This window comes from Anser anser (genome assembly GCF_964211835.1).
Source record: "Anser anser genome assembly, chromosome: 7".
Lineage (NCBI taxonomy): Eukaryota > Metazoa > Chordata > Aves > Anseriformes > Anatidae > Anser > Anser anser.
In genome coordinates, this window is record NC_139727.1 from 36,448,841 (window position 1) to 36,459,922 (window position 11,082).

Sequence of the window (11,082 nt, forward strand, 5' to 3'; positions counted from 1 at the left end):
TTCTTCTTTCACATCTGAAAATCTCTTCTAATTTCATCCTTCTAGTTGACCTCCCATACTCCTAATTCCAATCAATGTTTATTTGTTTCCCCAAAAGCATCAGTGTTTACAGTGATCATATGAGAACCTCAGGATTTATTAGAAGAAACATCTTCTACAGCTCATTCTCACAAAAACCTTGAAAAAACACTATAAAAACTGTGTTTTAGATCTTTAAGTATAATAAAAAGGATCTAAGACTTCGGCTGGTGTAACACCGGGCTAAATATTAGAGATAGGGAGGATGGACAAGATGTTTTATATATTCATGTTGAGCAATGCTGAACTGCAGAATTCATTTTTATCCTCAGAGGAGATAACATTAACTACTGCACTGAGCACTTTAGATCCTTATCATGCCATAATGTAATGTCCTGGCAAAATAAATAGTACCCTTTCAATAAGTACTCCTTCTGGGAACACACATAAGAATTGAAGTGATTATAAAGCAATTAAATATTTAAATCTAGTGTTCTGAGATTGTTTTGGTATTTCTTGTGTCAGTAAGAATTGCTCTGAGCTACTGAAAAATCTGGATTAGAGACAGGATATGAAAGAAAATCTATTTTGCAAACAAAGGCCAGGCTGGGATTTGCCGCAGCATGAAACTAGCCAAAATACTTCCAAAACTCACCTTGAAAGAAAATTGAGATCTGTCTGTCTGAGGAAAAGGATGAAAACTTGGTCTGCTTGCTACACAGCCCAAACTCTCACCCTACATCCCCTGTATTTTCATGCACCATGACAGCAATTTAGACCCCAAACACTCTTCTGAGTAACAGACCTTCCCAATTTCCCTCTGCAGGAATAGTCAGGGCCTTGTATCCTCCAGGAGATCTACGGACAAGTTCGAGTCAGTTTCTGTAACACGCCTGGTCCGATATGGCAGAGAATTTAAAGGCATGGCATGTGTGCACCTCCTCTGCAGAGAAAAAGTTCTTTGTTCAAAGCTTGCTGCCTCTTCTTCCTCTCTTCAATTATCTTCACGTAGCTTTAAGTTATGGTGTATGTGCTCTTTGCACATTTCTTCAGCTTAAATATATATATATATACACACACAGACCTGGCTGTAAGCCAGGTCTTAAATTAATAATGAGATTTGTATTAAAAGCAGCAGCCTGCCATCTAGATTCTAGTTTCTATGGCCCTGCAATGTGTAGTACAGCCATAAGTAAGCTACTTTTGGTTTGCACCGTTGTCTTATTTCATAGGACTAAGACACAAAGCTGAATATCCCTTTTGTGCCTTGATACAGGGGCTTCATTTTGCTGCCTATTTATTCCACGGCCCAGAGCAACACAAAAATGGTGAAAAGCAGATACATGGATTAAACTCACAGCGTGGAAAGGGAAGTTTGGAGCAAGATCAACTCAAGGGATGCTTTAAGGAAGCAAGAAGGAATGATCAAACTATGTAACTTCCTCAAGAGTTACTTTGTTAGTCTTGTCATGCCTTGGTGAACATGAGGTATTAAAAAGAGATACCTCTTTTTAACATAGGAACAGATTCCAGGCAAAATTATCCCAAATGAGCCTCTGCACATGGCAGGCTTCACAGCTCTGCACTCCTGCTCCTCCCACATGGGAAGCTTCAGTTAAAAATTAAAAATAAAAAAACACCTCCAAACCTCCTCCTCAATTGTCGCTGCCAAGTTTTTTAAGGTGTTATGCTAACAGCATGGCATCTCCTACCACACTAGGAATCAGGCCTTTAGACATGTAAAACAGCAAGTTCTAGACTAAGTGACAACTGCTTCTGGGAAGAACCTCTGAGACTGGGGTAGAGAGAAACAGCAGCGGTGATTTCTGTGTGTAAATCCAGGCAGCTTCATTCTTTTTCCCATGCATGCCTACAGAAGTCTCTGTCCACATTCTCAGCTTTTTACAGAGTGATGAGAAGGAAAGGAGAGAGAATTACGTTTGCAATTCTCTTCTGCAGAAGAATTTTAGGAGTTCAGACAAATATCCATTAGAAACAAGCCAATAGTTTGATTTGCCTCATCATTGGGAAGGAAAAGAAATTGAAACGTCCTAGATCTTTGTGAGGTCTCAGCATCTCCCGAGCTTTCCGAATAACCAAACCTGAAAGACATGGGTGTCACAAATAGCTTGCATATTTTTCTGTTTACTCATAGAAAGTACAGACCACAGGAGCAAGTTGAAGTCCTGCTTTTTCTTTACCCAATTTTTCAAATGAAGCAAAAATTCTCTTTCCAAGGTGAATAAACTTAAGCCATAAATAAAGTCCTGCTTAAATATTGACATAGAACAGTATATTCTCTACTACCCACTGTTTAGTTAGCAATTAAAGTATTAGATAACGAGGCACATGTACACAGCTGGATGGAGAAACCTCAAATTTCTGAACAGTGTCCCAGTTTCAAGAGTCGGCATGGAATCAAAATGACCCGTATCTTGCCACTGCTAACATATTTAGATTAAGTACACAGATACCAAATTCCTTGCATGATTTATTGACTATGTAATGCTGATTTTCATACCCATTCAATTTGTACAGTCTCATTTTTTGCTAGGTACTGTATGAAGCAACTTATCAAGCATATGACAATATTGGAGACAAACAGGGTCGTTGGTTTATTCTTGGTTTCCCCCCAGCCCTGAGAATAACCTGTGATTGTCCCAGTAACCGGGCAAAGCACATGCTTTACTTTGCAGATCAATAGGCAGAGGACTCGACCAAGATGTTGGACTACAGAGTGAGGCCTTGGTCCCAGGGCACCTTCTAAAACCAAAGCCCTTTTCAGAGGTTCCTACTTTCATGCCCCAAACATGTACAAGCCTTCCCTGCACTCTTGTTCATTGCCCACCACTTGGACTGGTGCAGAAATGTGTGATGCTACGCTGCCAATTGTGTTAGCGCAGTGATAAAGTTAGAAAATTGAAAGCAAGAAGAAGGTGCAACTGTTGTACAGGTCTATTTCTGTAGAATGGGATTCTCAAGGAGCCCTGACAGGAGTGAGGTACCTATACTCCCCTCAAATGCAAAGGGAACAGCTGATCTGATGCTTCACTACAACATTAAAAAAAAAAAAATTTCAGAATAATTCACCCAATACTCTCATCCTTAAAACATTTGAGAATCAACATCAGAATATAACAATGCACTGAAGCTCTATTTCATGAGCTATTACTCAAAGAATGGCAGCAAAGTTATAGTTAAAAATGACATATTTAGCCATAGTCACACTGATGAGGAGAGATGGTTGTAAATAACGTTTATGCCCTGACAAAAATAAGGTTCTTAAATAATGTTCTTTCAGTGCTATTGAAAAAGCTAGCTTGCAGCTTGGAACACACTGAGTTTCTGACTCATTCCTGTGAAAACTCAGAATAATTATTTTAAAAATTAACCAAACACAGGTTTGCATAACAGAAATCATTGAAGTATACAATTCCCCAAATACAGCTGTGAGGTCAGGAGGTCAGACACGCTCCCACTCACTTCCCTAGCTATATACTGAAATATCTGTACCAAATTACACAGCAAAGTGAGCACATAAGACTGTTTGATTATCAGTTGAGCATTTCACCAGAATTGTAGTGTTTAATAGGTTTGCGCAAGTCTTGGGATATGATGAGAGGCTGAGAGACTTGCTTAACGTGCTTGTGTGGTGCACAAGCCTTTATGGGGTAGGCTTAGGGGACAGAATGACTGACTGCATGGGCCTTGCTGCCTGCAGCAGAAACGTCTGGTCCTCGAGGGAACATAAATTTATTGTTCTTGTTTTCATATCCATTTGTCACAGCAAAGAATGTACACGGCCTCCTCCCAGCGCAGTTCAAAGCTACATGGACTGGCTGTGGTGCACTGGGGCTGCTACAATAAAGTTGGAATCGTTAATTCTCTGAACTCTGTGTTCGCTTAAATAATTTGTGAAAAAGATCCATCACAAAATAAGAAGTTAGAGTTTATGGTCCTATTTAACAGGATGTCTTCCTTAGGCTAGCAAGAATTTCACAAAGGAGTGCTTCAGGTATAACCAGCGACTAAAGGTAACACAGTACAGGATCAAAACCTGGTTTCTTCAGGACAGAATTGGGCTTTCTGATGAGGAAAGTACCTTGCAGCAAGTGGGGGAGCACTTGAAAAGGGGCAGTAAATGCTCCTCTACAGCTACGAAGGACATGCTTTTGTTCTGCCCCTCCAGGAGCCCTGAAGCTCAGGGGCAGCTCTCACACAGTGTGCTCACCCTTAATCTTTCTTCAGTGCAGCAACACTTATTACACTTAATTAAAATCATCTACAAGCTACAGGGGTAGTCAGAGCAGATCTTTCAAGGCCCTATGTGAGCTCATTTCTGGCAAAGCCCCCATCCCAGGATACAGGGCTGAACGCTACTTTGACCTGGAAGCTCCTCACAGGACCACGGCTCTGAGAGCAGCACTGCTCCCTTGTCACCTACAAAGGGGACACATGAAGCAGCAGAATGAGCATTTCAAGCATGGCCCACATGCATGGCTGGCTCTTCCCAAAAGCAGTGGCCCCGGCCTGGCTTTGACAAGCTTCCTTTGCCATGACAAAGCAGCAGCGCCGCCCAGGACAGGGTGACTTGCCTGCTCCCAGTGCCCCACTGCCTCTCCCACAGCCAGCAGCAGGCTAGTTAGACACTTTGTAAGAGCCCAGCCAAGAAAGCCATTCGCAGGTATGTGCCCTAGCAGTGAATCCCCAATCCTCCATGTCCCCATACCTCCTGTCCCCAGCAGGGACAAATCCCTACGCTGTACAAAGCCCTGGTGATGCAGTTTGTCACACTGACACAGAGAACACTGACTTTCCCTCTAGATGCTGTGTCGGCAGGAATAGTCAATACAAAGGGTTTGAATCCGCTCTCCCTCCTCCCAGTGAGGATCAATAATAATTTAATTGGAATATAACGAGCCATTAAAGCCAGGATCAAGATGGCAGGATGTATACAACAGAAAAAGCAAAACATGAAATTAAATACAGTCTACAATTTATAATTGTTTGACAGCTCATCTTTGGATGAGCTCTAGGCACCCTAACCTGTGAAAACATATTTGTATGTATTACTAGAAACCATGTCACAGCATTAGGTGCAAGCTTATAACAGAACACAACCATAAATTACAAAGAGATTGATAAAAATCTGACTTAAGAGAGAAACAGATCCAAACGATACCTGACTACTTGTAAATTCTGACTAGCTGCAATGACGCTTACCTGGCCATATCATTTATAACCCCATCCCTCAGAGACAGATCAGATGAGCTATATCCAAAGATCATTTGCTATCTATCACAGTTTCACAGAACAGCTTGGTGACTAACTACAGCCACTGCTATTGCAGTAGTAAGCCAGCTGCCACAGTGGCCAACCCTCAGCGACTATCAAACACAAAATTCAGTTTTACTTCAGCACTAATTAAAAGAATAAACTGATAGGAGCTTTGAAACATTGTACTATTGATATACAAGAAGAAAAGAAGTTCTATATTTATATAGCTGTCATAAGAAAATACATATTTACATAGCTTGCTTAAGTTTTTGTTAAAGATGGGCGCGACAAGAGGGTTTGATCACTTCACCGATATGAATATATAAAGTTATCAGACATTACGATTTTTACCTTCCACGTCCCAGAGTATTTTCCAGCCCTGTGCCTCAGCAATACCTCACACTTTACAGAAATACTTCTACACAACACTTCAAGGGTCCTTCCCAAACAGGCGCCACGAAGCCGAGCTACTCAGTCCCCCAAACGAGCCCCCTGCCAAGCACCTACTCAGTGCCAACAAAGCAAGGCAAGATAAAAGCATCACGGCACAGGCCAGCAAGCCCAGCAGAAAAAGCAGCTTAGGCAAACAGAGACCAAGCTCTCAAGAGCTGAAGCACCACCTCAAGGATGCAGAGACTTGCAACACGCTCACATGAGGGCCCCGGGACCGGCAGGCACACTCACCTCGCAGGCAGGTGGACGTGGTCCAGTACAAGGCAGAGCCAGTCCCAGTGCAGATGTGAGCCAGGGGTCCAGAGCCCCCTCCTCCAGGTGACCCCTCCAACATGAGGCCCTGCTTTCATCCCTGCTGGCACACAGCCAGCACGCTTCAAATCTTCCAGCCCATAAGGCCAAGGCCAAGTTCCACTGTGAAATAGGAGAAAACAAGAACAACAAAAGAGACTGATCAGCTCAAGGAGAAAGGTCGGGAATCATGGCACAGAGGTTGGAGTGACCCCAGGAAATGGAGGCCCTTGCTGCCAGCAGAGGACCAACAGCCACAAGCTGCACCAGGTAGCCCTGCCAGTGGCGTGTGCCCCTCGCTCAGCTGGCCTTTACTTCATTACCTTCATAACAGCATCACTTCAGCATGCAGGTGGAAAGACCCTATGCACACTGCAGTGTCCTCCTCAGGGTGCAGGACACAGGTACGCACCCCCTCTGTCCCACAGCCCAGCTTCCACAACAACCCCTAGCTCACTTCTCAAGCTGTGGCTTCACACATCCATAAGCAGGCTCAAAACAGCACTGATACCAAACAGAAGGGTCCCCTGCTCCGGGAATGCCTCAGTGATTCCCCCACACCTTCCCTTCAGGCAAACAACCCAACAAAGGCCATTCCTTGAGCAGGTTTAGGCTGCAGCCTCACCTGCTCTCCTCCTAGGCTATATTTCTGAAGACTTCACACAACCTCAGCCTGAGACAGCTACCACCACTCCTCAAGAGCCACTACTAAACCTTACCTCCTGTGTCCCAGCACCACAGCAAGGCAGTGCCCCCACGGAGGCATCCCTAAGCCAGCAACCACCCACCTGCAGCCCTTCTGCAATCACCAAACCACACAACTCAGTGCACCTGCTCCACCTGATCACCAAAATCCCCACCAAGCGGTGGCTGCTCTCTGCAGAGGCTTTTCACAAAAATTTTAAATAGCTTTCATTTGTTCTTTATTTTATATTTTTTTAAGAAAGTAGCTGAGAAATGCTTCTTCTGAATAACAAATGAAGTAAAAGTAGACCTCTCTGTTGGTCTCTGGCATTTCAAGTTTCCTACATAAAAGCATCAGCAAAACAGCTGCAACCCAGGAAAATGAAAGACACACCAACCTCTAAATATTCCTAATTACACAACAGACCCTATTAAAGACCCTAGGAACAAGCATCTATTCTGAACACAACCTCATCCTGCTTTCAGCAAATACTTTTGGTATCCACGTTGCTTTGGAGCAGCACGCTGAGCTGGTGTTTCTCATTTGACTAATAGTAACAGATGTAATGACGGCTTTAGCATGTGAAAGATAGGTACACATGGGAGAAAAATCTAATAATGAGGAGAAATAAAGGGTGTGACAAGGAGTTCACAAAATCACTTTTAACAATGGTTTAAAGCTCATATAGGGGAATATTATCAAACACTACAGCATGGCAACTATGGTCCCTGAATATACAGATTGCCTCTGAGAGCATTAAGTCAGACTGGCACCAAGGCCTGATTATACCACCTGGAAGACATCAGTAGATTGGCACTTGTTGGTTTTGATCTTTTTTTCTCCCATTTAGCCATTTTCAGGAAAGACATCAACATAATTTTGCTTACAGAATCATAGATGCAAGAAAGACTTTACATGTGATCTAACATCAGTAGGTGTTGAACTGTTCCTCAAACCCTGCACATTTAAAAGCTAGTTTAAAAACGTCTCTAAAAAACAATAATCTCACCTCCCCTGAACTATTACAAAATGTACAGGCCTCCTGTTAGGCTGTCTTCCAATAGCAAAAGCTTGGAGAAGATCTTGAAATCTATTATGCTCAAGGTTATAATCAAAAATATGAAGTAAAGATTTGCTTATTACTTGATATCTTCACAGCAGAGGAAAATCCTGAATGCCAAATATACAATCTATATTAAAGACGGCTTTTATTTTTAGGACAGAATTAGTTTGCAATAATATGGCCACAGACAGAAACCATAACAGCCACTTAATCCTGCTTTAGATACACAACGTAGGAGGGCATAGCTGGTACTGAGTAAAGTACATTTCCCAGATGCAATGTGCATGTATTGATGCAACCTTCTTGGTTATTCATTTATATTATTTTATTCATTCATACCTGCTGATGCTCTCATTTACCTTGATAATTCAGACACTTAAATTGTTGGGCTTCCAGAGATCCCTTCCAACCTCAACCATTTGGTGATTCTTTAATTTAATATGACCTCAGGAAAGAATCCATGCCTTGCACATCTGATAGCTGATCAATACAATAATGGTATGGGCATACATATTTCAACGGAGTACAAGTGAGGGCTTGTTCTGTAGCTTTGGGATATGGGTAGTAAAATATTTTTTTTTTTATTGTTCTCTTCTGAAATATATACCTAATGTGGCAATTGGTGATTCTGGCTAAAGGAACACAGATTTACCAGACTGGAATTGGGATCTCAGCTTTCGGCCATTTGACAGGTAACTAGCTTTGAAAAGAATGCTTATTTAGGAGTAGAACAAACTCACTGATTGCCCAAATGAATGCTTCAGATAATAAAGTATTTGACAGATTTAATTTACCTGAATTTAGAGAACCCATGGGCAGATTACAACCTGACTGGATGTTCTCATTATTAAAAACAGGCCGGAATTTCTATTCTGACATTTCTCTTTTTCCCTTCTTTCACCAACTGTTCATAGAGCTGCTCAATGCTCTGTCCTAAGGCCGTTTCATCTGGCACTGACTTGTAAACACAGAGCTGCTCCCCACCCCATCTCCCCAGCAGTATTTTCCAGACACTGCGACCATTTCTTCTGCCCCGCTCAGACCAATACCACCAGGTGTTTGGGGCAGCCTTGGGGACCACCCCTCAACATGGCTTGAGACCAAGCACACGAAGGTTATCTACAGTAACCTTCTCCAGTGGCAGCGAAACTGTTGTCGAGGCCAAGGCCCTCTTTTTCGCTCGTGTGCCTGACATCTCCCACCCCTTTGATAGCACCTGATTTAAAAATTGACACAACTGCTCTCTGAGTTGTTCATATTCAGCAAAAGGAGCAATTATATTTCTCTATATTTTTCCTATTTTTTTCCAAAATTAATCTTCTGTTATTATTACAAGACAAAATTATCGACATTAATCCCTTCCTCATTATCACTTCAACACCTGTTGCAATCAGCCAGGAGTGCTGCACTCACATTTTTCTCTCTTCTTTTCAGGGAGCTGGGCAAGCACCTGCAATGCAAGCAAGGCAAATGCAAAATATTGCTTCTGATGAAGCCAATGTCTTTAAAGGTTGTTTTTCTAAATGTTCAGAGATGGTAAGAATTCAGCTCTCTTAGCATGTGAGTGCCAAAAAAGTGGAAACAAGGCCAAAGTGAATTCTATTCAAAATCCAAATAAATAATCATGGAATATTTTGGCAGATATTTGCCATGTCTAGTTCATATCTACATTTGATCTGTGATCATTTCACATTGCCAAACTGATGAGAGACTCCTGCTGTCTACAACATTGTCCAGGAACACATCTTCATAATACAGAATTTGGAAGGTGACTTGAAAATAAGACAGACAGAAAGAACTCTCCAGAATTAATTGAAAACCATTAAAATTTATTTGTCTGTATTTGCTATGGAGCTTTTCCTCCTTGGGACAATTCTGGCATGAGCATCATTTGCACTGGCGTGGAGATGGGACCAGGCAGGTAATCCAGGGCTGCAGGATGTCCTGCTTGCCCTGGATGCATTCCTGTTCATGAGGAGATACCCACTCCATGGCCATGGGTGTGGGGGTCTTGCTTGACATAGGGCAGTCAAGATACCTAAAATCCCTTTCTCACAAACCATCTCCTTCTCATTTACACAGAAGACACTAAAATAATACTGCTGGTAAAGAATAAGCAAGATGTGTATACAGAACATACCTTATCCTCCAAAGAATGATTTATAGTACAGATAGGGTGTAGTGACTCAGAGCAAGGAGATAACCTTTCCCCTTCTACTTTAAAACATGCTAGCTCCAACTCATTCTCATAGCCGTGATTACCTTAGAGTAATTAAATTGTTCGGCAGTAGTTAAAACAAGGACAACTTCTTCAAGCTGGAAATCTGCTTTATATCCTTAACCACTTAGTTTTGCAATTACAGTTGACTGGCATCACTTGTTTTACTTGTTAACACCACCTGATCTCAGCATGTACGCCAGGTTATCAAAAAAAATTAAAAATAAAATAAATAAATAAAAATGCAGTCATGACTAAATTACTTTGGATGCCTATTTAAACTTGCAGAGTCCTCAGCAGAGTTACTGCATTGCTGCTGGCAGAGAGCAGGATGCCTCATCCAGGAGCTGTGCACTGGCTCCTTTTAGGCTCATGAGGTTGCTGACATTTTTGCTGCGTTATGTGCCAAGTTCATATTATTATATCTGTAATTTTTTTTAAAAAAGTCATAGGTATCCAGATATCCTGCTAGTCATGATTTGAAAGTGAACATCCCATGAGAAGAATTTATCTAAAGGCTGTTCTAATAACTTAGCAATAATTTAAATTTTTGGAGTGTTTTTTGCATGTAGCTCTTACAACATCAGTGTTGAAACTACATTTTTTATAAATTCATTTTCCTCTTTATCTAAAACAAAATGTTCTATGCTGATCAAATTGAAGAGCCAGTCTTTTCAGATACAAACAAGATGCTGCTATGCTGTGTGTGAAGATTACCTCTATGCAGAGAAGGCAATGCCTCCAGGCAATTAATTCCATCCTTATCAATTAGCTGTTGGGGTGGAAGGAATTTTATCTGGTAGAAATTGGAATGGGAGCTGCTCTGAAAACTTGGAATATTTTGCTAATTGAGCTCACAGTAGGGACACTACTGTGTGTATACAAGACCTCAAACCACTTGAATAACTCCTCTGCCGAAATGTAAATAAAACACCACAAAAAATGTCTAACAAGTTCATGAATGTTTATATTAACTTAATTAGATCTCAGTTTTAGGATGAAGTTAAGAGCCTAACAACATAGATAAAAGAATAAGCCCTCATCCAGTGAAAAAGTCATCTAAATATTTCTTTACGC

At 41.6% G+C, this 11,082-nt stretch overlaps 1 protein-coding gene across 20 annotated transcripts in view; it reads right to left on the reverse strand.

The window, feature by feature from the left end:
* The window catches only part of LOC310902358 (uncharacterized protein), a 137,093-nt gene extending 127,060 nt beyond the window's left edge, over positions 1-10,033 (reverse strand). For 13 of the 20 annotated variants that reach the window (XR_014586669.1, XM_083843778.1, XM_083843774.1 and 10 more), the window contains exons 1-2: positions 6,759-6,815; positions 5,980-6,162 (exon numbers count right to left, since the gene is read on the reverse strand). Coding sequence is in view for 13 of the 20 variants with exons in the window: in XM_083843778.1 (XP_083699904.1) it covers positions 5,980-6,162; positions 6,759-6,805 (230 nt within the window). In the remaining 7 variants the exon portion in view is untranslated. The other 7 variants (XR_014586666.1, XR_014586667.1, XR_014586663.1 and 4 more) reach the window with 6 other exon arrangements.
* Positions 10,034-11,082: the final 1,049 nt, after the last annotated feature.